This window comes from Cricetulus griseus, chromosome 3, assembly GCF_003668045.3.
Source record: "Cricetulus griseus strain 17A/GY chromosome 3, alternate assembly CriGri-PICRH-1.0, whole genome shotgun sequence".
Lineage (NCBI taxonomy): Eukaryota > Metazoa > Chordata > Mammalia > Rodentia > Cricetidae > Cricetulus > Cricetulus griseus.
Genome location: NC_048596.1, coordinates 199,817,982 through 199,844,474, shown reverse-complemented (window position 1 = coordinate 199,844,474; position 26,493 = coordinate 199,817,982). Strand labels below are relative to the sequence as shown.

The following is a 26,493-nucleotide window of genomic DNA, read 5'->3' as shown; positions in this document are numbered from 1 at the left end:
CCTCCCTCCCAGCTTCTAGCAGCTGTAGATTGCACAGCGTTGGCTTATTGTCTGCTCCTCCCTCTAGAAGGTCATGACCTCAGAGGTCTAGTTGGTTCACTCTGGTGTGTTCCGCCAAGAATGAATTATCAAGGGTCAAGGAGTGAAGTGCAGACTCAGGCTTTCCAAAGCTTGTTTAGCCATCCTGGCTCCATCGCTGCCTCCACACTTGACCTCCAAGTTTGTTGGGATCTATGGCCATGCCTGGGAGTTCCGGTTGGTTTTAAGACAGACGGAACAGCTGGTGGGAGGGGGAAGAATGGCTTATCCCAGGATGGGCCATCTCTGTGACTCTATGCTATTCCTAGTGACTACTTCTGGCTGTTCTTTCAATTTCTGAGCCAGGTTCCAGTGTGGGCATCCAGGTGCTTCTCATTGCTATGAAAGTCACGGGTCATCTAAGTACATACCTAGGTGAGTTTGAAGTCCACACAGTCTTTCCAGGACTCTGGATAGGTCCTATTGGTTATTTGGAAACAGATTGTTAAAGATTATTGTGATTTAAAAAGAAAAAAAAAAGATTATTGTGGTGAAGTCTGCTCTGAGCCTCCTCCCTGGGTGGGGCATGTCTGAGGCCAGCCCGTCTGTTGACATCTTCACTGCTTCATCAGCAAATCTCTTGATAAACCCTTGATCGTGACCTCAGAAGCCCTGCCTCCCACATGGAATGTCAGAAAAACAAGTCAGAGTCGGGGCAGAGAACAAGAGAAAGGAGGGGCTCCAGTGTGGGCTGCAAGATCCTGAACTGTGCAATGGGCAAGAGGGAAAGCAATGGTGAAAGAGACACAGCGTTCCATAGCTCCTCAGAATTTAGCTTCCTATCTGAGAGCCTGCCTGAGGCTGGTAAGCGCTTGGGAGCAAGGCCGGGCACACAAGGGCCCTGAAAAGTTGCTCATTCTCGGTCTTGAACTCCAGACAGGAAGACAAACCTGTCCACACAGCTGGGGTCCCTGTCATCCATCAGGTTACTGCAGCTGCTGCCCTCTGCTGGCTGTGTCCCCACCTGCTTTCCCAGAGGACAGAAGACAGCCTTGGGGGATAATGACAAATGTAACCCGAGGTCATGTGACCCAGGGAAGCTGTTCCTCATTGCTCACGTGGGGAATGGGGGAGCGGGGGTGGGATGGGGGGCGGGGCGGGCGGGGGGGTGGGGAGTGGGGAAGGGGACACCACGGGATGGGACAGGACACACACGACCTCAGTTTACAAACTCTGAAGACCCGGAAGGACTGCCTAGTGCTTGGTGCCATCATTGCTTTCCATGGCCCCCTCTCTCCAAGGTCCCACTTCCTAACTTACATTCCTGCTCCCTGGGAGGTAACCTTGTTGTTATCCCTTTTGCCTAACTCTGCAAATCCAGGAAGGAAAGCACAAAGCTATAGGAGTGGGAGCCAGGATTCATACTCTGGCTCTAAACTCTTGCCTGGGCCACTGTGGTTGATCTTCTGACCTTGAAACTCTCAGGACTGTATGAGGTAGAAGGGGACCCAATAGGAAAAGCCCTGACTCCTTCTAAAGCCCACCCTCCACCTGGCTCATACCAAACTGAAAGTCCACCTCGTAGAAGGGCCACCATTACTGCTTCTGCTTCCCTGTGGGTACAGTGGTCAGTATCACACTCACCTGCACTCAGGGAACTTCTTAGTCTTCAGAGCTAACACTGACCTAGGACTCCACCAAGATCCCTCAGTGAGAGCTCTTCCTTTACAGAGAGGAGACCTCATGAGACCCAGAAAAATCATGACAAGGTGGATTTGAATGTCAGAGAAATGTCCTGAGGCTTTTCCTGACCAGGAGACCAAGCCCAAGATGTCCAACACCAAGGGGCAGCAGTTCATCCCACCTCGGGGGAGATGCCCTCACCTGCTTTACACTGAAGTTCTCTATTCCATGAAGTCAAGTGGCTATGGTGTCTCAGCAGGATCTGCCCCAAGACCCAGTTTGGACCTGAGATTTTCTGTCTCTAGAAAAAATGTTCAGTGACACTAAGGAACCAGGCCTCCACCTTCCCTTTAGCATCTAAAGAAAAGAAGTGATTAAATGATCAAAGAAAAAAAATATGACTGTTTAAGGGGAAAAAAGGGTTTAAGAGAAAATTTAACCCTGAATGTGCAGCCCATGCCTTTAATCCTAGCATACCAGTGTCAGAGACAGGCTGATCTTTGTGAGTTCCAGTACAGCCAAGGCTACATAGACTGTCCCAAGTAACAAAATCAAACAAACAAAAAACCCAAAGAAATTCAAATCAAATCTAAGGATAATGACCAGGGCTTGTAATACAATCGTGCTGTGCTGTGTTTTCATTTCAGAGCCTTCCACAGGCTAGGCATGCACTCCTCCACTGAGCTCTGGCCCCTCTTCCTGCACAATTATGACTATGTTAAAGAGTTATTTTTGTGGTCAGTCAGATAGGCTGTGTAGCACTGGCTGGCCTGGAACTCAATCTGTAGACCAGACTGTCTTCAAATTCACAGAGATCCCCCTGCCTATGTTTTCTGAGTACTGGGACTAACGCCGGCCTTAAATGAGTGTTGCCTGAAGAAGACTGAAGCATGTGACCAGACAGAGATACCTAAAGATTCAGTCTATACCAGAACCAGTCCAGACAGCTGCAAACATCAGGGCCTAAGTATTTAGGCTTGGCATACCAAAAAAAGACATAGCAGAGGACATGCCTTTACATTCATATAAATCGTGTTCCCTGAATGTTCTCATGCTGTTTTGTGTCACTGCTGTTGCAGGACTACTGCTGCCAGGAGGACAGAACATTCTGGGCTCAGAGAGAATGAACACAGCCCCTGTTCCACTGAAGCCCATAGTGCTTGATTTTTTTTCCCCCTCTCAAACAACCTTACCTCTAACAAACATCTCCTTATGCAGAAACTGTAGTGGCAGGATGAGGGCCTGCCTTCAGTTGGGTAAGAAAGGAGATAACCATGCTGAAAGTTCCAGAACAGGAGTAAGAATTGCACCTGGCCCCTCACCCCATTCCCGGGAAGGCTTTGGGAACAAAGGGACAGGTTGAAGAGTCTCAAGGAAAGCAAAGAAGGAACACAAAGAGGCAAAGAGGACAGCAGAGGGGTGAGGAAGAAGCTGGAGCCTACGGGCAGAGAAGAGGACTCACCGCTATAAAGACAACCAGACCACAAAAGGTCATCGCCAAGACAGCTCTCCCACCCCCATAGCCAGTGGATAACCTTCCCTGAACATCTGTTTCTAGGCTCCAAGAGTGTCCTGCTGACGGGACAAGTCTTCCCTCCAGACGATGACTCTCTAGGAGGGTGCCCACTGAGTCCCCACCCGTCCTTTGACACCCCCCCCCAGCCCACTCACCCCAGCAATGTACAGGTTTGTCTCAGAAAGGCCCTCTTAGCCTGGGTAGCTCCCGGTCTCATAGATGCTGGCTCCACCCCACCACCTGCCTTTCCTCCCAGACCTCTCCTAGCCCAGTTTCCTCCTGTGTTCTTTTATTGGGGAGGAGGGGTGAAAGAGAAGGCATGAGGGTCAGGAAGAAAGAAGACAAGACAGGGAGAAGGAAACTTGGTGCTGAAATGCTTCCTTTCCTATCCCTTCCTTTCTGAGCCCTTATGTACTAGAATACCAGTCCTCTCCCCAGAGTGGAGCCACTTTCATTAGCTTCCACGTTTCCTGTGGGCATCCTTGAGGTAGCCTCTCAGATGGCAATGCACCTGGTATTTCCCCCCTAGGGTGCAAGAGCCTTAGTCTGCAATTGAACTTTGCAAGTTAGCTCTGAGACACAGCTTTATTAGGACAAGCAAGCCTTCCTTCTTCTTTGTAGTAAACATTTTAGCTGTGAAAATACAGCGTACATATAGGAGTACTTAAGATATACATACAAGCCGGGCATTGGTGGCTCACGCCTTTAATCCCAGCACTCGGGAGGCAGAGGCAGGCGGATCTCTGTGAGTTCGAGGCCAGCCTGGTCTCCAGAGCGAGTACCAGGACAGGCTCCAAAGCTACACAGACAAACCCTATCTCAAAAAAAAAAAAAAAAAAAAAAAAAAAAAAAAAAACACATACAAGCCGGCGGTGGTACACACCTTTAATCCGAGTACTCTCCAGGCAGAGGCAAGCAGTTCTCTGTGAGTTCAAGACCAGCCTGGTCTACAGAGTGAGTTAATTCCAGGACAGCCAGACCTACACAGAGAAACCGTGTCTTGAAAAACAAAACAAACAAACAAAGGACACAAGTGCAGATATGTACATGTTTATAGCAAGGCTGTCCATTACTGCCCTAGTAAAAGCAAGATTTCTAACAGACTGAGAAAGGAAACTTCCTCAGCACAGTGATCACGGAGCTGATTGACAAGAGACAGTCCTCCTCTTCTCAGGGGCCCTTCCATTTAGGATTTTGTATAGAGATTTTTGCTTGGTTTTTGTTTGTTTTCTGAGACAATGTCTCACTCACTCTGTAGCCCAGACTGGACTCTGTAGGGGTCATGCCTGCTTGGGGGCTGGCACAGGTGACGCAGACCACGAACACTTGGTCAGACTGACATAGCAAGACTTTAAATATGAGGGTCGCACACACGCATGCGGCTCTCTCTGTTCCATGACCCACCTGGTTGTACTCGAGTGAGTACTTTCCTAATAAATGATCTGCTCCTCAAACTAGCTCTGACTCCATTGCAATCTGCATTAACTGCGTTTCACATTAGGACTTAAACTTACTATGATCCCCCTGCCTCAGCCTCCTGAATGATTGAAGTTTTCTGTCACTTTGCCAGGCCCACTTAGAGTATTCCTAATTATTTGCTGCCACAAAATGTATTGCCTGAGAGAACTCTCATCCTTTGCACACACACGCTACCTTGTGGGGAGGATAAAGTCCAAACAGTATGATTACTTCTCCAAGGTCGCAGGTGTCACAGTGTCCAGGAACACAGTCCAGTTGCCCTTGAGCTATTGCTCTTGAGCAAGCACGAATTACCCAAAAATGGCCTGGATTTTGATACTATGATTCCATCCTGCTGTGATGAAGGGTCTGAGGCCCCAGCCAGGGATTCCTTTATAATGACTCACGTCCACACCATTCTCCCCGATTGCCTGTCCTTCCCAAGCCAATCAGTGCCCGGAGCTCCTCAGACTCTAAGTAGACTTATCTCTCATAGTGCTGTGCAGTCCAGGGTGTCTTCTGTGCCATCCCTGAGTGTGTATTCAAGGACCTATATGACTACTGCACACTGACATCCCAATGTTCTCATACCTGTGGGTCTTTCCTCCCTAAACCAAGGCAGACCTGCTGTTTTCCAAAGTGGGTCATTGTTTCATTCATACTCAGTGATTCCTCAATAGTGTGATGTGCCTTCTTGTGGCCTCATTTGTCTCTTTCTGGGACTGAAGTTTTGTTATAGAGAAGACAAACCGAGTGGAGAAGAAACCCATCCTGAAAGTGGGCAGCACCATCCCATAGACTGACAGCTTGGGTGAAATAAAAAGAAAAGTGGAGAATACCCACCATAGCAGGTAGTCAAGGCGAGCAGCCCCCACCCCATGTGTGTGTGCTCCTGTGTGTGTGTGCTCAAGTGTGTGTGTGTGCTCATGTGTGTGTGCTCGTGTGGTATGCATGTGTGTGTGCTCATGTGTGCATTGTGCACATGTGTGTCATGTATGTGTGCTCGTGTGTGTGCTTGTGTGTATTTGTGTTTTGTGTGTTTGTGTGTCTTGGCTGTCATAGTGTGAGCTGCCCTGTTCTCACACACCCAGTCACTATGATGGAATGAAATTCCTGATACTGCAAGCAAATCTTTCTTCTCTGGAGTTGTTTCTCTCAGGTATTTTGCCACAGCAGTGAAAAGTCCAATTAAAGGTCATTCCTGCTGGGAGTGGAGAGACCTGCCCTTCACTTGTAAGGAAGAGTCACGGCTTAGCAGTCCAGTGTCCCCAGCTTACCAGGGTCTTTCTGCATGTTCCGATCTCAGGACAGGACCCCATTTTTTCACTCAAAGGCTGAGACTCTGAGTTTCACTTTTAGCAATGTCTTCCCTTGGCTACAGGAGGTAAGAATCTGCTCACAGCATATCTAGAAGCTCATAGATCATTCCTACAACTCTCTCTCTTTAAACAGGGTTTTAGCTCAAGCATGATGGCACATGCCTTTAATCCCAGCACTTAGGGAACAGAGTAAAGAGCATCTCTGTGAGATCGATGTCAGCCTAGTCTACAAATTGAGCTCCAGAACAGCTAGGACATAGACTCTATGTCTATGTCAAACAAAACAGAAACTACACACCAGTGTCCTACTAGGTAACTCATGTTGGGTTTGTTGGTATGATCCTCTTGCCTCTGCTTCCCAGTGTACACCTCTCTGTCTCTTACTTTTGATATTTAATTAGGGCTGGAGAGATGGCTAAGAGGTTAAGAGTACTGCCTGTTCTTCCAGAGGACCTAATTTAATTCAGTGACCACATGGTGGCTCACAACCATCTATAATGAGATCTGATGTGTTCTTCTGGTGTGCAGGCATAACATGAAGGCAGAACACTGTATACATAATAAATAAATATTATGGGCGGTGGTTGTGCATGCCTTTAATCCAAGCACTCGAGAGGCAGAGGCAGTCGGATCTCTCTGAGTTCGAGGCCAGCCTGGTCTCCAGAGCGAGTGCAAGGCTCCAAAAGCTACACAGAGAAACCCTGTCTCAAAAAAACAAAACAAAGATAGAGAATAAACAAACAAGCAAATAAATACAGTAGTCCCATTATCCTTACTGCCTCCCAAAGGCCCAACTCCTGGTATTATCATATTGAGAATTAGGATTTCAGCATATGAATTTGGGGGTGGGATACAAATATTCATTCCATAATAGAAGTTATATGAATTACATCTTTTAAAAAAATCTTTAAAATTTATTTTAAATTCATCTGTATGAGTGTTTTGCCTGCATGTATGTATTTGTACAATGTGGGTGCAGTACCTTTGCTGGCCAGAAGAATGTCCTATCCATCGAAACCCCTGGAGCTGGAGTAACAGATAGTTGTGAGCCACAATGTGGGTGCTGGGGACTGAATAACTGAATCCAGGTCCTCTTCAAGAGTACAGTTAACTGCTGACTCATCTCTCTATTCCCCTAGCCTTTTTGAGACAGTGTCTCATGTAGCCCAGGCTGACCTCAAATTCACTATGTAGCTGATGACCTTAATTTTCTTTTTATTCTTTTCTACCTCCTGAGTACTGGAGATATATATATATCGCCAGGGACTGAATCTAGGGTTCATGAATGTTAGGCAAACACTCTTCCAAATGAGCTACATCTTCAGCCCATTATATGAATTAATCTCAACAAAGCTATTAAACTGGAAACAGGCCCAATGTCCATCCATACACAGTGAATGGGTGAACAAATATGTATACAGTGGAACACAGCACAGCCATGTAGAGTAAGTACCTGTACACACAATGACATGGATGAAAGTCATAAGCAAGACTGTAGCAGGAATATAAAAGAATGCTCATACATTAGCCCATTCATGGACAAAGGAAACAAGGGATGGTGATGATAGGCCTGTGTAACTCTTATCTGGGAAGGACACAGGTTTATTTTGAGAAGCTCAAAAGGAGTTTTTAGGAAGCTTGAACTGTTTGTTGTCTGTCCCAGTCACGCATATGGTAATCTCATGGTGTGTAAATTAGTGAAATCAGTTTAGCTGAACCTTTGGAGAATTTGGCTGTTATCTGTCTGGGTTTGAAATTGTGAGCTGATTTCTTCTTGGGAAAATCTGAAAAGAAGGACCAGGGGCTGGAGCTTCCCGTTAAAGGACAGGCAAGGATAAGCGGATGCAAAGGTCAGTGTGTGCTTCATGGGTTTGTGTAATAATGACTCACTTACCACCTGTAAGAGACAAAGAGAATGGAGCCCCGGTGTTCCCCTTCAGCATAACGGGTCAAAACAGAATAAAAACCCAAACCAACCAAACAAACAAAAAAAAACAAAAACAAATATTCTGAAAAAATGGAAGAAGTTTTTTTTTTTTTTTTTTTTTTTTTTTTTTGTATACAAATCTCCAGGGCATTGGTTGTTGCGAGTAGTATTGTATGTAGGTAGTAAGATACTTTTGGGCTTCTTGAAGCTGTGTAATGCAACGGTGAGGCCAGGGAAGCGGTGGCTGGTGGCTGGTGGCTGGCGGTGTCCGGAGTTGGAAAAGTCTTCCTGGACATACTTTGTTAGAGCACTGAATACTTTGTACTGTACTACTACTTACCACAAGTGTAAAACTTACATAAACAGCATAAAAATGATTTCTAGGGTGGCAGAGAAAGCTGCCCTCTTGCGTTGTCAAAATACAGAGAAAGGGATGCTGCACTGCCCGCTTCCTGGCCAGTGTCTCCTCAGGGGAGAATTTTTCAAACAGGAAAACTGTCATATCAGGTCACTGTTAAATTCTACCTTAGTCCGCTCAAGAATGGCTTCTGTCCTGAACATTATTTACTTACTGCTTGCCTATGGGGGCGCTCTTCCCAGCCCCTCCCCCAAATGGGTCTGGTTGGGGGCGGGGCACCCTGCAGTCTTTTGCCCCAGGGCCCTGCAGCTCTAGGGTGGAGCCTCTTTGGAACTGCCCAAGTAGAGCCTGAGCCACTTTTTCTAGGGCTGCGTACAGACAGCGAGGCACAGCTCGCCGAGAAGGACTTTGTGGGTGAGTGGGGATTCCGAGGGGACACGGGAGGTGGGGCTAATGTCAGGGGCTGCTCCAGGATTCAGCAGAAGCATTTTTGTCAGTCCAGACAGGGCAGCTGTGTGGGAAGTCTGAAGGGAGGGTGTGGATGGGAACTGTCTCTCTGGTAGATGGGGCTTTTGGACACAGTTCCCACTAGTGCTTTGGGGCTTCTGGGAATGAGATAAGCAGCTCTCAAATCCACGAAGATGTTCACAATATGTCAAAACCACACGTCTGCTGTTGAGTGGCAGCCCTGCATACAAGTGGCCAAGAACTAGGAGCCAAGGCAGAATTCTGCCAAGCAATGGGCTACAGTCTCAAGGCCAGACAGATGCCACCACCAGCCCAAAACCAAAGCACAGAGATCTGTATGCTCAGAGAGAGGATAGGGACCTCCTTGATCAGAAGACAGGCAAGTCTGACCAAGGTTCTGAGATGGTCCAGCAGCCACCTGATGTGGACCGATCTCAACTTCTTAATGATGGAATGGCAGACTGGCTTGCAGCTGCTGGAAAGAGCTTGGGCCCTGAGTAACAGACTCCCTCACCTACAGCCTCACTCCCGCCAGCACCAGCATGAGTGAACGCATGAACACCACTGAAATCTTCGATGGCATCCGCTTCCCAGGGTTCATGCACACTCTGGAGTCCCTTAAAGCGGCTTGTGCTTTCCAGTTCCAGGACACAGACATCCTCTTGGTGACATTCCCCAAGTCAGGTGAGAAGCTGGGACTGGGACAAGGAGCCTGGACAATCCAGGGATGTCAGTGTTCCTATTCATCACAGGGCCTCATTCCCTGTCTTGGCACTGTAAAGTAGACCCCTGGGCCCTCTCCCTGTCACCTGTGACTCTGGTGTGAGCTGTAGGGCTGCCTGCCTGCCCGGCCCGAGTCTATACCAGATGGTAACCTACCAGCTCCATGAGCCCTAGTAGCCTAGTTGGCCAGTCATTCTTCTACCTAGTGACACAGAAGCTGTAGCACGTCCTTACCCTGGGCACCGCAGCCTCCCACATACTTTTGTCGGGTTCCCACTAACTTCTCTAATCTTGCTGAGCTTGCGTGAACATGTTTCGGAGCCTGTGGGAAGAATGCTGGCGGTGATGTGGGTTGTGTGCTCAGAATCGGGCTCCATCTGGGGTGCTCTTAGGCATGTGGTCTTTTGGGGACAAGCTTTGCCTGGTCCTGAGCCATGCTGAGGTGAATGGTGTATATCACCTCAGTGAAGTGTGTTTGTGTGGGGACAGGGGCCCTCTAATCCCATAGCACTGTCTGCTTTCCCTTCCTGCAGTGTGGTTGGGGTGCCAGCGTGGCTCTGCAGGGTCCTGCATGGCCATTCTCTCCATCTTGAATCCATAAGGATAGGCACCCAAGGTGAGTGTCCCAGTCAGGGCTAGGGCTTGTCTTTGTCTCTTGGGGACCATTAACAGTAAGATCTGCCTCCTGTGACTTGGCCACCAGGGTCTCCTGGGCTATCAGTGACCTAGATGTGCGAACAGTTCAGCAGATAGAGCCAGGTGCCCTTTCTACACTTCAGATTCCTGTCTCCTCTTCCTCTTACACCAGACCTGCTTCCCCTCCACCCACATAACCGCCCTCCTTCCCAGTCACCCTGCTCCCCTCCCCTGATCCTTTCTCCCCTCCCCCTGCTCCCCTCCCCCCTACTCCCTTCACAACTCAGCACATCTATCCGGGAGCCTGATCTGTCGGCTAGGCTTCCCACCAGAAGGAATGCAGTGGGTGGGCCTGGGCCTGGACCCGGACCCCTTAGGCTGTGCCTACAGCTCTCTCTCTCCTCTCTCTCCTCTCTCTCTCTCTCCTATTACAGGATAGGACAGCAGAGTTATGGGCCCTAAGTGCTGCCTGGGTCCTGGATCTAGGAGGTCAGTGTCCCTGCATGAGGCGGGTGGGGGGGGGGATCATCCCTCAATAACTGTGTGAGCAAATCCAGACAGAGCAGGCCCCAGCCTGTAGTTAGCAAGATACACTACTGACTTCTGACTTTTGTTACCGCTCAGTGAACTAGGTAGAGCCAGGATGGGAGGAAAGGGCCATATCTGCTCTGAAGAGCCTTTTCTGGCTTGCATTTGCTTAGGCTGGTTCTGTCTGACTTAGAAAAGGTGGTAACTTCCCTCCCCATCCTGAAAGCTAGAGAAGCTAAGGGAGGGTCCAGTGATCTACCATTCCGAAGCATCTAGGGCCCTAGTATTTGAGATCTCTGAAGGGGACCCAGGAAAGGGTGATTGCTTGAGGGGAAAAGACCCTGTACAGTTCCCCAGAGCACCTTCCTCTTTGCTCATGGCCAAAGCTCCTTTCAAACATCTAAAATAGAGAAATGGGCTGTGGCACAGCCCTGTGGAGTGTTTGCTTGGTGTAGGTAAGGACCTGGGTTACAATTTTTGTTGTTGTTTTTCAAGACAGGGTTTCTCTGTAGCTTTGGAGGCTATCCTGGAACTCGCTCAGTAGACCAGGCAGGCCTCAAACTCACACAGATCCACCTGTCTCTGCCTCCTGAATGCTGGGATTAAAGGCATGTGCCAGATAGGCTTTCTGCAAAGACCATCACCAAGGCTAGAATAGACATTCAAAGCTGGGTCTTGCTTTGCCAGAGCACAACGGCCCCCGGGGTGTCTCTCTCTCCCTTCTCAGAAAACCTGCTTTTGTGTCTACTTCTTACCAACATAGCTGCCACTTGTGTCCCTACACGACAAGCTCCCAGACACTAATTGGCTTTAAAGAATGGGACAACACCTACACCCCAGTAACTCTCACCCCTTCCTGCTCCAGAGGGCACAGAGACAGCTGCACCATTCTGCTTGTATTCATAAAAGCAATGAATGATGACTCAGATGTCCATAAGGCAGGAAGGTGGAAAGCCCTAGCCTTCTCTGGAAGCAATTCCCGCTCAGTTTCTGTATGATTTCAGAACCTTTCAGTGACACCTTTTATATCCATGTCTCTTATCTCCTTGATATCGTCAGGTCATTTCCCTGTTATTTGTGATCTCAGTTACTCATAATCAGTAGTGGTCTAAACACATTAAAGGGAAAATTCTAGAAATCACTAACTACTGTCTTAAATTGTGTGATGAAAAACCTCACACTGTCTGCTTCATCCAACCTAGAATGTGAATTGTCCAGTGTATCTATGCTGCATACAGAACTGACCCCATTAATCTCATGGCAAAGTTCCCAGTTATCAAATACATGGCCAAAGAATCCAGTGCTTGTGTTCAAGTGACCCTCAATCCCCAAGCAATGATGCTGCTCAATGCAGACAAAGGGGCCAAAGAATGCTTCCTTCCCGAAAACGTGGACATTTCCAACTTAATAAGGAAAAGACAAAATCATCTCAGGATGCCAAGGTCTGTGGAGAAAAACAAATCTATGAAATTGTGAGGAAGGTAGAAGAAACTCAAGCTAATTTTGCCATTACCACAGAGTGAGGTCAGCCTTCAGGCAACATGGAAAAAGCACTAAAGCTTTATAGGCCCTGCACTTGGCAGTGAGTGTCCCATAGGGAAGGTGTCAGGACGGTCTGTGCCCCCTCAAACTTTGCCTGCCCCAGATCCACTGCTCCCAGAACAAAGGAATAAAGCAGTCCTTGTGGGCCTGGGGAACAAGCAGCAGTACCCAGCCTAGGATGAGACAGAGAGAAAAAAGGTTCTAAATTATAGGTGGAAGAAATGGTTGATGACCGGGTGTGGTGGTGCATGCCTTTAACCCAGCACTTGGGAGGCAGAGGCACCCAATTTCTGAGTTGGACTACAGATCAAGTTCCAGGAAGCCAGGACTGTTACACAGAGAAACCTGTCTCTAACCTCATCCCCCCAAAGAAGAAAAAAGAAATGGTTGATGGCAGCATGTTGTGATTAATCTTGGTGTATGATGTTTTTATTTATTTAAGGATTTATTTACTTGTTTGTTTGTTTTGACGCATAGTCTCTCTGTAGCTCTCCTGGAATTCACTATGTAGACCAGGCTAGCCTAGAACTGAAGGATATCCACTGATTCTGCTAGGATTAAAGGATGTGCCACCATGTCTCAGTCTAAGACATTTTTATAAAATGTTTATAAAAGAAAAAAGGTAAGGCTAGGAGAATGTGTTCCCATAACAGCTGTACATAGCATTTTTACAGTTGCCCTCCTTTATTGTTAACCCACACTGAGCCAGCACTACTGAGGAGTTACTGCTTTACACTTTGCAATGAAAATGTGTCTTGTGGGTACACTGAAACTGGTTCTTTTCTTTTCCTCCTCTGTCCCGACCTGCAGGACATTAACCTGAGGCAAGAGAGTCAGGGATGGGGAATGGGGACAAGTGACACAGAAAGAACGACCACAATACAGGATTCTGATCAAGTGGCAAACTTTATTTTTCTCAGGTTAGCTTATATAGTCAGCAGAGCAGGATATGGGGAGAGGTAGAATGGGTTGTTTGTGAGCCAGGTGTAGTGTAGGCAGGATATTAGGAAACCACAAAGAGAGGATGTTTGGCAAGGTAAAGAGTTCATGAGTAAGAAAGAGGTCCAGGAAGGGTTGCCTAGGTGACTGAGCCTATGGGTGGAAGGTAGGGTGTAGGACTGGGTTGTTTCTTTTCTTGAACTGAGGTTCTAGGGAGCTGCTATGTAAAGGTTAATATATAAGTATGTGGCCGGCCAAGAATGAAAGCCCTGAGACTTTGGCTCCCAACATCCTCCTTTTTTTGAAACAGGGTCTTTGTATGTAGCCATGGCTGGCCTGGAACTTGCTTTGTAGACCAAACTAGCCTCATGGAGATCCTCCTGCCTCTGCCTCTTCAACTGCTTGGATTAAAGTCCCACCAGTAGGGACTCTCTAATTCTTCCCTCTGCACTGATCAGCTGGCTATTGATGAATGTGGGTCAGCTTTCCCTCACTCTGAACCTTTTTTTGTTTGTTTGTTTTTTGTTTTTTTCAAGATAAGGCTTCTCTGTGTAGCTTTGGAGCCTATCCTGGCACTCACTCTGTAGACCAGGCTGGCCTCGAACTCACAGAGATCCTCCTGCCTCTGCCTCCCAAGTGCTGGGATTAAAGGCATGCGCCACCAACACCCGGCTCCTCACTCTGAAACTTACCCACAGTAATCATATTAGAAACAGTTTAAGTTGGCTCACCGTTTTGGGATCCCAGTTCATGACCCATGGGTACCATTGCTTTGGCCTTGTGGCACATCATGGTAGAGAGGTCTTGGCAGAGCAAATTCACCCTTTTTATGGCTGAGAAGTGAAAAGAAGGAAGAGGAAGGAACCCATGAGGTGATTTAGTGACACAACACTTAACATGCACAAAGCCCTGGAATCCATCCAAAAAAAAAAAAAAAAAAAACAAGAGAAAGACCCAAGAGATATGGGTAAGTTGGAAGGGTAATTCCTAGCATGGGCAATGTCTAGGGCTTGAAGCCCAGAAACAAATAAAGCAGACATGGAAGCATATGTCTGTAATCCCAGCATGCAAGTGCTCAGTTGTGGAGGCAGGAGAATCACAAGTTTAACATGAGAACCCATCTCAAAGAAGAGGAGGACTAGGAGGAGGGGAAGAAGAAGGGAGAAGGAAGAGAAGAGAAGAAACTGGGGTAGTACTATCTCAGAAAACACACCCCTCACCCAAAGCCCTCCCACCAGTCCCCATCTCATCAGTCTCCCCCCTCTTTCTAACACATAGGCCTTTTGGAGACATTCTGGATTCAAGCCTTAGTGCTGGCTAGCAAAGTATTGTCAGACTTACCCTTGCTTGCCTCTGAGTTTGAGTGGGCTCAATAATATTTTGTGTTATACTTAGGAACAGTCACTGTATGAATGTTATAAAGGAATTTGCTACTGAGTGTGGTGGTACACATGGATCTTGTGAGTTTGAGGCAAGCCTGGTCTACGTAGTGAGTTCTACAACAGCTAGAGCTACATAATGAGACCCTATCTCAAATAACAACATCAAAAATCAAAGGAGGAATTTGTTCATTTGTTTGCAATGTTCACACTTGGTTTACTCCTGTGTGGTGTGAAGTCCAGATCTCCTGTTGCGTTTTGCCAAAGAGCTACTCTGTGGACCCAGAGGGGTTGAACTGGACCATAGCTCTGAACTTAACTTTACTGACCACTATGACTATCACTGGGCTTCCAGCCAGAGCCACTGTTGTTCCCCACTGAGCTCCATTTGTGTTCTGAGGCCTAGCTGCCATGTGTTTCTTTTCAGTGTAATTTCAGCACCAATTTGTCTGACTCTGTAGAAACCTAAGGGTATTTTTATTGGAATTGTGTTTGATTTACAGATTAACATGGAAGAACTGGTCTGTTTATTTTGTCAAGACATCCTGTCTAAGGACAGAGGATTCTCCATCTGCCCAGTCCACCCCCATGTCTTCACAGAGGCGGGAACACTCTTCCCACATAGCTTTTACACATTCCTTCCTGTTGGTCTCTGTCACTACTATAGTAGGGTTTTCTCTGCTGTTTTACCTCTAAGTTGCTACTGTGGGGTACACGAGGACAAGTGATTTTCTTCGTTTTTTTTTTTTTTTATTAAAAAAGTTTTATTTATGTATATGGGTACTTTGTCTGCATGTTTGTCTTTATGATGAATGCATGCCTGGTGCCTGCAGAAGCCAGAGAGGTTGTCATGCCCTTGGAACTGGAATTACAAACAGTTGTGAGTTGCCATGTGGGTTCTGGGAATCAAATCCACATCCCCTGGAAGAGCAGCCAGTGCTCTTAGCTACTGGGCCATTTCTCCACTTCCTGACTCTGATTTTTTTCCTTTTTTTTTTTTTTTTTTTTGTTTCTATGGGACAAGGACTAAAACCTAAGGCTTCATGATGCTAGGTGAGTGATCTACTATTAAGCCTCTAACCCCAGCCCAAAACATGTTTTGTAGTAACAAGTTAGGGCTGTAAGGTAGAATGTGTGGAAGAGGGGCTGGAGAGATGGCTCAGTGGTTAACAGCACTAACTGCTCTTGCAGAGAACCAAGGTTCAAATTCCAGCACCTACATGGTGGCTCCCAACTACCTCCAACTCCAGTTTCTGGGTACCGATGCCCTCTTCTGACCTTCCCAGGCACCAGGCACACATTTGGCAAACAGATATATATGCAGGCAAAACATCATAAACAAAAAATTAAAAATTATTTTAAAAAAGTGGGGATGGGAGCTGGGTGTTGGTGGTGCACATCTTTAATCCCAGCACTCAGGAGGCAGAGGCAGGCGGATCTCTGTGAGTTTGAAGCCAGCCTGGTCTACTGAGCAAGTTCCAGGACAGCCTCCAAAACAATATAGAGAAACCCTGTCTCAAAAAAAAAAAAAAATACAAAACAAAAAAATTAAATAAATTAAAAAAAAAAGAATGCATGGAAGAGATTTTAGGTGCTAAAAAAGAAAAGCAATAAATAAATAAATAAATAAAAGAACAAAAACCAAATCTACATTGGCTCAAGTAGGCAATTTTGTGGTGAAAGCATAGAAAGAAAAGAGGAAGGATCGGGAGTTTGGTGGTGGTAGAGTACTTGCTTAATTCATACATAGCCCTGGGTTCCACCTGTTAGACCCCAAGAAATGGAGGGAGGGAGAAGACAGAAGGGGGAGAAAGCCCAAGCTCTTTAGAAAACCCCTAAATTGATTTTATCTAGTTATGGCTGAGGAGAGGGACTAGAAAACTCCTAAGCACTCATGTACAGAATGTTAGCAGAAATACAGATGATAAAAGCTATACTGAAGGCCAGGTGTGGTGCACGCCTTTAGTCCCAGCACTCAGGAGGCAGAGGCAGGCAGATCTGTGAGGTGAAAGCCAGCCTGGTCTACATATCGAGTACCAGGACAGCTAGGGCTACGTAGAGAGACACTGTCTCAAAAAAGCAAATAACATATTGGTTAAGGTCTTAAATAGCAGTAAGGAACATATTACAGAGTGGCAGAGCACTCAGCTGGCCAGATTTGGGGTCTGTGGTCTGTGGAAGGTAGAACAGTGAAAGTAGGGGACTAGGCTCACTTCAGAACCCTCGACATCCTGGTTACACTGTTAATAATGCACCTAATTAATCTGTTACTCTGAGGGGAAAAAAAGAAAAAGTGTGCAGTGTCTTAGGCAGAAGTAGTCACATCCCCATCACCTGCCCCACCCCCTACTCATACCCCTTGTCCTGCAGGTACCACGTGGATGCAGCAGGTACTGAGTCTTATCTTCTGTAAGGGCCACTTGTGGCCTATTCACCACCTCCCCAACTGGGCCCGAATGCCTTGGATAGAGCAAACCTCCTTTAGCAGCCTCCTTCCCAAGCTTAACAGCTCCTGGCCTCGTTTGCTCACCTCCCACCTGTGTGCCAAAGTCCTGGCCCCAGCTCTGATGAAGTCCAAAGCCAAGGTAGGAAACAGGTGCCTTCACACTCCTCAGCATTTCACAAGAGCCAAGATGGAGTCAGGCTTTGGGGGTCAAAAGGGTCCAAAGGATACGGCTTCACTTTCAAGTCCTGGGGTGAAGACCGTGGAACATAGGAGGATAGAACTGCAGCAGCATCAGACCTAGGCTGGAGTCGAGGCAAGGTCTATACAGCAGGAAGCCTCTGCCAGGCCAGCAGTGTAGCCAAGCCAGAGGGAGGAGGATGGATGAACCTGTCCAGGTGTAGTGAATGTCAGGGTCATCCATCTTGACCAGTGGTGGGCTCTGGGGAAGAGAGATCTCTTCCTACCTTGGTAGAGAGGTGCCGGAGAAACTCAAGTAGGTCTTGCAGACACAGGTCCATGCCAGTGTCCTCCCAGCAGAATCCAGGTGACCTGGAGATTGATGGAACTTTGCTAGGCAAGGCCCACTTACCCTGTGGGGTGACGGTGGCCATCAGCTGCCTGGAACCTTAGGGAATGAATAACAAAAAAAAAAAAAAAGGAAAGAAAAATTAATGTAACAATACAGACACCAAAACCTGCTCCCAGGGGGTACCCATTCACTAGCCATACAAGACCTTACCTCTGGCTGCTCAGTGACCAGGTCTGGCACCCACTCACCACTACAGTTTTAGGGGCTCCAGGCCAGCATTGTGCTACTCTTCCAACCCACACTTTTATAATGGTGCAGGGGACCAGGGCTCGGCCACTTCAGGTCACAGCAGCTGGGGAAGTCTTGAATCTCAGAGAACTAAGATTTGGGACTCTGTCCACCAGGTGGTGTACATGGCCCGGAACCCCAAGGACGCTGTTGTTTCGTTCTACCACTTTCACCGAATAGCTGGCTTCCTGCCTGACCCTGGCTCCTTTGAAGATTTTGTGGATGAGTTTCTCCAGGGCACAGGTGGGTCTCAGGGGCTGAGGTCTCACAGAGCCCCCTTTCATGTAGCTGGTGGGCAAATTTGCTTCTTTGTTCTAGCCACCTTTAAGGTCACCCTGCTCCTCCTGGGTCCCCGCCACATGCAGCTGGGACTGCAGCACCTTCTCTGTTTCTTCCTTCCCCAGGCTTCTTCGGGTCCTGGTTTGACCATGTGAAGGGGTGGCTGGGCCTCCAGAACGACCTAAATTTGCTTTTTGTCACCTATGAGGAGCTGCACCAGGTGGGCATCCCTTCCATGTATCTAACAGGCCACCTACAGCCAAGTCTTCCTCAGTCAAAGCCCTGGTGTCCCCAGCTCTTCCAGAACATTCTGTGAAGCTTGTTTTCTTAAGACAGGACTGCCAATGATATTGGTGCTTTCCGCATCTCTAGCTCCTCTTGGTTCAGACATAATCTCCTGCCTCTAGCTTTTTGAAAGTAGCTGCTATTGTGAGTCTTGTTGGTAGGAGATTCAAGTAATTCTTTTTAAGATTTTTTTATTTATTATGTATACAACATTCTGCTTCCATGTATATCTGCACACCAGAAGAGGGCACCAGATCTCATAACGGATGGTTGTGAGCCATGATGTGATTGATGGGAATTGAACTCAGGACCTCTGGAAGAGCAGTCAGTGCTCTTAACCTCTGAGCCATCTCTCCAGCTCCTCTTTCTTTCTTTCTTTCTTTCTTTCTTTCTTTCTTTCTTTCTTTCTTTCTTCCTTTTTTTTTTTTTTTTTTTTTTTTTTTTTTTTGTTTTTGTTGTTTTTCGAGACAGGGTTTCTCTGTGGCTTTGGAGGCTGTCCTGGAACTAGCTCTTGTAGACCAGGCTGGTCTCAAACTCACAGAGATCCACCTGCCTCTGCCTCCTGAGTGCTGGGATTAAAGGCATGTGCCACCAACGCCCAGCTTATTTTTTGTTTTTCTTTTTTTAAAGGTTTTTATTTATTTATTATGTATACAACATTCTGCTTCCATGTATATCTGCACACCAGAAGGGGGCACCAGATTTCATAACAGAAGATTGGTTGTTAACCCCTGAGCCATCTCTCCAGCCCTTATTTTTCGTTTTTCAAGACAGGGTTTCTCTGTGTAACAGTCCTAGCTGTCCTGGAACTAGCTCTATAGACCAGATTGGCCTCAAATTCACTGAGCTCCTCCTGCTTCTGCCTCCCAAGTGCTGGGATTAAAGGCATGTACCACCACGGCCCAGTTTTTATTTTTATTTTATCTTATGTGTATAAGTGTTTGTATTCATGTATGTCTGTGTGCCATGTGTGTGTCTGGTGCCCAATGAGGTCAGAAGAGGACACTGGATCCCCTGGAACTGGTGTTATGAACAGTTGTAGCCACCATGTGGGTGCTGGGAATTGAACCCAACTCCTCTACAAGAGTAATAAGTGTTCTTAACTGCAGAGCTATCTCTCCAGCCTGAGTTTCAGGAAGTTGTAATGTACATTACAATTGTAAGATTCTGGGTCTGGGTCTGGGCGGTGGTGGCACACACCTTTAATCCCAGCACTCAAGAGGCAGAAGCAGGCTCTGTGAGTTCCAGGACAGCCAGGGCCACACAGAGAAACCCTATCTCAAAAAAAAAAAAAAAAAAAAAAAAACCAGAAAGAAAGAAACAAACAAAAAAAACAATAGATTATGGGGCTGGGAATAGCTAAATTGGTAAAGTGCTCCTGGAATGTGTATGAGGACCTGAGTTTGATCCCAAGAAGCCACATCAAAAAGCCAGGCAGATCCCTGAGGCTTACTTACTGGCCAGCTGGTCTAGTCTGTTTGATGAGTTGAAAGCCAGTGATAGACATTTTCTCAAATAATATGATGGATTTCTCTAAGGAATGGTACCTGAGATTTTCCTCTTGCCTCTGCACGCGACACACACACACACACACACACACACACACACACACACACACACACTGAATAAAAAAGAAGTTAGGGGCCAAAGAGATGACTCAGTGGATAAAGGCATTTGTTGACTTGATCCCTGGAGCCCATATGGTGGAAGGGAGAACTGACTCCTCTTTGGTCTCCCCATGTGCCTTAAGTTATACATTCAGCCTATTGATGTTATTTTTGTGTTTATTCATCAAAGTCATCTTTGATTCATATTTGACTGCATTTGAAAATTTAGATAAGCTCCTATAAGCAGTTTTGATGCATGAATACATTCACTCCATTTGCTCTTCCTTTCAGCCCCTGCACTTTCTAATGGAACAGACAGGCTTTCTGATTACTCAGCCCACCCTGGCACAGCCAGCAATTCGATGCGTGATGCTGGAGAACCTTAAGTTCTCTGAGCTGTTCCAATATTATGTGTAAACAGCAAGATTTTAGCTCAGAATAACAAGATGAAATCCACTTCTTCACAGTATGTTTTAAATGATATCCACAGGGCTGACCTTTCAGATGCCTGCAGCTCTGGCTCCAGCTGTTGAGGCTATTGTGTGCTTAGGGATTTTTGGGAATCCAAGGTCTGGTGGGTCTTAGAAACTGTACACATTCGCCCCCAGCAGACAACGTTGGTTTGGCCTCAAGACATTAAAGCAAGGAGAACAAAGATGATCATGAATAGATTCACATCAGTAGAGGTTTAGGCCTTTCCAACCAAATGAGTTGTGTTACAAACATTAAGCTCAATTTTCAAAGCTTTTTTTTTTAATAAAAATTCTTTAAAGATATGACATCTCTGAGTGCCAAATACATGTCCTAAACACAAAAATATATTAATACTTGAGGTTTCGGTTTTCAAGATTTGTATAACTGCTTCCAGTCCTTGGCAATTGATGGTGTGGATCTGGTTGGCCACTGGCTGTGATCTACACAGCCACAGCATCTGACAGGGGCTGAGACCAGACATCCTGGAGTCCCTCGTTGTGTCTCTGAGCTTTAATTTCTGTGTCCTACAGTGGCCTAGGATCTCCCATATCAGTCATTAATCAAGAAAATGCTCCTCTGTTTTTTCCTGAAGGCCAATCTTACGAAGGTATTTCCTCAAGATTCTCTCTTCCCAGATTTGTCTAGTTTTGCATCAAGTTAGCAGAAGCCACAAGGACAATAGACCCCTAGTTGACTTGACACACTAATACAACACTATTAAACAATAGTCATTTTTTTCTTCTGTATCCAAAAATACCTCATATTAATAGCAATATCACAGTATAAAACATTCCATTTATTTGTTTGTTTTGTTTTTTAAGACAGGGTTTCTCTGTGTAGCCCTGGCTGTCTTAGAACTCACTCTGGCCGGGCGTTGGTGGTGCACGCTTCTAATCCCAGCACTCGGAAGGCAGAGGCAGGCAGATCTCTTTGAGTTCGAGGCCAGCCTGGTCTCCAGAGAGAGTGCCAGGATAGGCTCCAAAGCTACAGAGAAACCCTGTCCCAAAAAAACACACACACACACAAAAGAACTCACTCTGTAGACCAGGCTGGCCTCAAACTCAGAAATCTGTCTGCCTCTGCCTCCTAAGCGCTGGAATTAAAGGCACCACCACCATCTGGCCATTTTTTTTAGTTTTTAAAGAGTAAATTTTTATGCTTTGAGATTATAATTACAACATGTCTCCCTTCCTTTTCTTCTCTTCAAACCCCACTCCTCTATAGCCTTCCCTTTGTTCTCCTTAAAATTCATGGCCTTTTCTTTCATTGTTATTGTGTGCATATATACTCCTAGATACAACCTTCTCACTCCATATAATGCTACTTGTCTGTATTCTTTTTTGTTTGTTTTTGTTTTTGTTTCTCGAGACAGGGTTTCTCTGTGTAGCTTTGGAGCCTATCCTGGCACTCGCTCTGGTGTATTCTTCTTATACCCACTGATAAATGTATTCTTCACCCCTCATCAAGGAAATTTCTCTTTGCAACAGCTGGACACCACTACAGAAAACCACAGCCAATCGAAATGCAGAGTGTGGAGCCCAGTCCCAATGGGTACATATACATTCCATCTCAAAGGCCCTACAGTCTTTAAAAATTCACTTTACAAGTTCAGTCTCTTTAAAACATCCAAAATCTCTTTCAAAGTTCAAAGCATCTCTAAGAGGGAGGAACCAAACCATAGTCACAAATCAAAGCAAAACAAAAATTCAACAGTATAACAAGTTCAGAGTTCTGATGGTGGGGACCCACCCACAATCCTCTGGGCTCCAGAACGGCCTTAGCAACTCCACCTCTCTAGCTCTGCCTTCTAAAGCATGCGCTCCCCCGTGCTCTCCAGCCCCCCCATCCTTGCATTCTTAATGACTACAAAACAGTCTGTGGTGTAGACATAGCTAAAATAAATTCCCATCATGGTTGGCTTTTATGCTGTTTCCAGCTACTTCCTTTACCAGATAACATTGAACTGAGTATGGTTGTTCACACTTCTAATTACTTGTACAATTTTTAATATATTTCAGGGGGTGTTGAGACAGGGTCTCTGTATGTAGCCCTGGCTGTCCTGGAACTCTCTGTAAACCAAGGCCGGCATCAAACTTACAGAGATCCACCTGCCTCTACCTCCAGAGTGCTGGGGTTAAAGGTGTAAGCCACTATGCCAGGCTTGTTACTTTTACTGTTTATGTATGTGTGTCTGTGTGGATATGTGTGCATTGGATCCCTTGGAGGTACAGTTACAGGCGGCGGTGAGCTGCTCGATGTGGGTGCCGGAAACTGAACTTGGGCCCTTCGCAAGACCCTTATCCATTGAGCTATTTCTCTAGTCCCTACTTATATTATTTTAATGTCTTAAATATGTATCCACTCCTCTGGGTCTTTCTGGGTCCAGGAACCTCGCCGTACCATCCAGAAGTTATGTGAATTCCTGGGGCACTCCCTGAGACCAGAAGAGGAGGATGTCATACTGGAACACTGCAGCTTCTCCTTCATGAGTCAGAGCAGCATGGTCAACTACAGCCTTGTGTCCAAGGAGATTATAGACCAGAGCCAGGGCAAGTTCCTGAGGAAAGGTAGGCTTCCCTCCTGGCCTCCATCCAAATGCCCGGGGCCCATCCTGAGACCAGTCAACCCTCATCTTTTGTTTATTTTTGAGTCGTCCTGGCTGTCCTGGCGCTTGCTCTGTATCTGTATCTACTAAAATGCTCAGGGAGACCTTGAACTTCTTAGCCATAGGCATGTACTAATGTGGCTAGCCTGATACTAATTCCCATTTCTGAGTAGATTTTATCGGTTTGTTTGTTTTTGTTCATCAACAGAATTTGTACAAAAAGCATACAGGGCCAATTAATCTAGGGAAGTAACTTTTTAGGTCTCTAAATAGCCTTCAGTTTTATTGTGGGTTGTCCCTAACTAAGCTTTGAGATGTTTTATATCTGACCTCATTGATTATGTGCAGAAGGTAAACATCCCTGTAATTAATCTTCTTTTAGTGATGTTACCCTTTTCTGAGCCTCGAATTCACAGAGATCCTTATGCTTCTGCCTCTTGAGTGCTGGGATTAAAGGTGCACACCACTCGCTTGGCATCCCATCTTTTTGTATCTGGTTACAGCCCCTAAGCCTACCCTGTCTACTTGCATTCTATACCTTCCTCCCTGGCCTTCCTCGTTCCTCAGCAGCATCCATGCAGGGCTGAGGACAGTCCCTGTCCCATGCCATTCTCCTCTGGTGGTCTCCTTTTAGTCCCAGGCTACAGCTCTGTCTCAAACCTCTCCTCCCAGAGCCATCCAACTTTCCAAATACCTCTCAGAAAGTACCCTAACTCCATCTTTGGCAACTCTTCCAGAAGAAACTGACCTTCACCATTATCATGGGCAGTGTGTTCTAGGATTACCTGAGTCCAGCCCTGCCCAAACAATTCTGAAGAGTGGGTTGTGGAAAAGGTCTTTAATCTACCTGAGTGTCTGTGGAATGCTTGCTTGTAGAGAAGGAGAGGCCTGTGGGGTCCCCATGGCAACTAAAAGTATACTTTGCTGTTGTCCCTGATTAAAAAAAAAAAAAAAAAAAAAAAAAACCTCAGTGCACCAGGACCTCATGCCTGTGTTCTTAACAGTCAGAAGAATTAGAACTGTCCTCAAAGTCTCCAACAGGACAAATCCTCAGGACAGGTCTTAGGGGTATGTGAACCCAGGTGCTGGCCTCCAGCCCCCAGCGAAATGTGGCTTCAGGACGGGGCAGCCATGGGTGCTCATGTCCCTTGGCTGACATCCAAAGCTTACAGACTAAGGGACATTCTCACACAACCCTGGAAGCCAGAACAAGGCCTTCCTGGACTATGCTCCCTCTGGAGGCTCCTTCTGCCTCTTTTACTCCTGTACTGCAGTGTTCCCTGTCTCTGGTTGCATCACTTTAGACTACTCCCATGCTTGATGATGATGCCAGTCACTAGGTTAGACCACTCTTATCATCTCTTAACCTATTTCCAAATTAAGTCATATTCCTGGGTATCAGATGGGAGGTGCACATGCCTCCCACAGGACATAATTCAGAGTGTGGGGATGGAGAAAGAGTGGTCAGTCTCTTAAGGGTTGGCTGTCGTGTATCCTTTACGTCTTCTCTCCCTGTCTGACTCATGCCAATGCCATCTGCCCTTACTCCCCCAGGTGTTGTTGGGGACTGGAGGGAACACTTTACTCCTGAGCTGGATGAAAAGTTCAAGGCTGTCTACCAGTCCAAGATGGGTGACTCTGGCCTCCTCCTCCCATGGACCATGGACTGACCCATCTGACCTATTCACATGTGCTTGTCCTCCTGTCCTCCTTCTATGCTATGCCCCTGGTCCAGTAATAAAAGACCAGGTCCACATTGTACAGACTGTCCAAGCTCCTTGCTGGGCCTGTATGCTTCATATGCTCCACCTTGGGACTTGAGGGAAAAGAGGGATATACACCCCCAGGACTCATTTTATCTCTAGCGCTTGGCTCTTTACTGGGCTGCCATCCCAAAGTTTTCTTCAGAACCTTCAGACGTGACCTCCCTAGACCTTACATGCCAGGATCATTTTTTCAAAGGGCAAGGGAAAAGATGTAGAAAACAGGGAAGGACCTGTAGGGTCCCCTAAGAGACCAAATCTAGACCAGAGCAGTCAAAGTAAGTATTAGGAACAAACATCAACCAATCCAAGTAATGGGAAAGGTCCCTGCCCACTCGCTGGGGCTCCCAGAGTATGTGGGCTGCCTATCAGGACATCTGCTGTCCCAGCCACATGTCCACAGCAGCAAGCTTCTGCTCTGGGAAGAAGGGTTGGCAGCTCTGGACATAACGAGACGCAAGTGAAGCCAGCAAAATCCCTCCCAGTCCTCCCCATGCCTGTGTGCTGCCCATCTGCCTGCATTCCATGGAATACTCTGATGGCACTATGACAAAAAGCCAGTCCTGGCTTAAAGCCAAGAAGTGCCTTGATCCAAGTAGCTGGCTCTAGTACAGGTTGATTCAGAGCTCAGTCCTATTTTCATTTCCAGCCAGTTCTATCAGCTGTCTGCTCACACACTGCAGTGAGACCAACCCCCTCTAGACCCTTGGCCTTGGCTCAGCTATTGGAAAGTGTCCCTGTTTTCTCACAGGACAGGGCAACATGATGATGTTCTTTTCCTGCTGTGGGCCACAACTCAGCCCAGAGGAGCCACGAGACCACGTGAGACCTAGTCAGGATCTGAGTGCAGAGCCGGAAGCTGCACCTTCTTGCCTGTTCCAGTATAGAACACTAAGACATCCAGACACCAAAGAATCTGCATTCTGAACATTGTGGCCCTTGTGTCCAGTGCTCAACCCCAGCCACAGTCCACAAGCAGGGAGGTACCAGCTATGAGGCAGGCTGCTAGAATAATGTGACTGACCAACTGTCCCCCTCAGAGTCTTGGTGTCAAAAGCCAAGCCCAGCTTGCCTACCTCAGACCAGGAGCCGCCAAGAGAGTTGGGAAGGAGGGTACCCTGGAAATTGAAATGCAAAGGCAACACGAAGCCTGCCCTGGGAGAGGCAGGGAAGGTTCAAATCCTGCTTCTCTGTTTTCATAGGTGAAAACTTAAGACTCAGATCCTCACGAGGCTTGTCAGTCCAGCTAAGAATAACTACATTCCACTGTCCGTGGGCAAGAGGAGCCCGAGGGTGGGGCCATCAGACATACAGGCCTGGGGCTGCCTGCAGAGAGGAACAAGGCTGACCTGAAGTACTGGAGACTGAAGCCAGGGATTCATACATGCTAAGCAAGAATCCTACAATTTCTGTGTATGGTGGCTCATGCCTTTAGTCCTGGCATTCAGGAAGTAGAGGCAGATGGATCTGCTATGAGTTTAAGGCCAGCCTGGTCTACAAAGTGAGTTCCAGTCCAGACAAAGGCACATAATGATACCCTGTCTCAAAAAAACAGAACAAGGGGCTGGAGAGATGGCTCAGCACTTAAGAGCACTGGCTGGTCTTCTAAAGGACCTGGGTTCAATTCCCAGCACCCAAATGACACCTCACAACTGTAACTCCAGTTCCTGAGGATCTGATGCCTTCACACCAATGCACACAAAATACAGTTAAAAAAAAAAAA

At 46.8% G+C, this 26,493-nt stretch overlaps 1 protein-coding gene across 1 annotated transcript; it reads left to right on the top strand.

Moving 5' to 3' along the window:
• The first annotated feature begins 8,602 nt into the window (after nt 1-8,602).
• Nucleotides 8,603-24,768, top strand: LOC100753375 (sulfotransferase 2B1). The gene is made up of 7 exons (XM_027410623.2): nt 8,603-8,693; nt 9,268-9,431; nt 16,865-17,079; nt 17,874-18,000; nt 18,162-18,256; nt 22,789-22,969; nt 24,562-24,768. Exons 2-7 carry the CDS (start codon nt 9,290-9,292, stop codon nt 24,675-24,677), a joined length of 876 nt encoding a protein of 291 aa, XP_027266424.1. The 5' UTR covers nt 8,603-8,693; nt 9,268-9,289; the 3' UTR covers nt 24,678-24,768.
• The last annotated feature ends 1,725 nt before the right edge of the window (nt 24,769-26,493 follow it).

What these genes read in the sequence shown, in the direction of transcription:
- LOC100753375 (XM_027410623.2), top strand. Translation starts at nt 9,290, where the DNA reads ATGAGTGAACGCATGAACACCACTGAAATCTTCGATGGCATCCGCTTC. An exon ending in TGATGAAGTCCAAAGCCAAG is followed by an intron (nt 17,080 to 17,873) that starts GTAGGAAACAGG and finishes TCTGTCCACCAG; the next exon opens with GTGGTGTACATGGCCCGGAA. An exon ending in GGGCAAGTTCCTGAGGAAAG is followed by an intron (nt 22,970 to 24,561) that starts GTAGGCTTCCCT and finishes TTACTCCCCCAG; the next exon opens with GTGTTGTTGGGGACTGGAGG.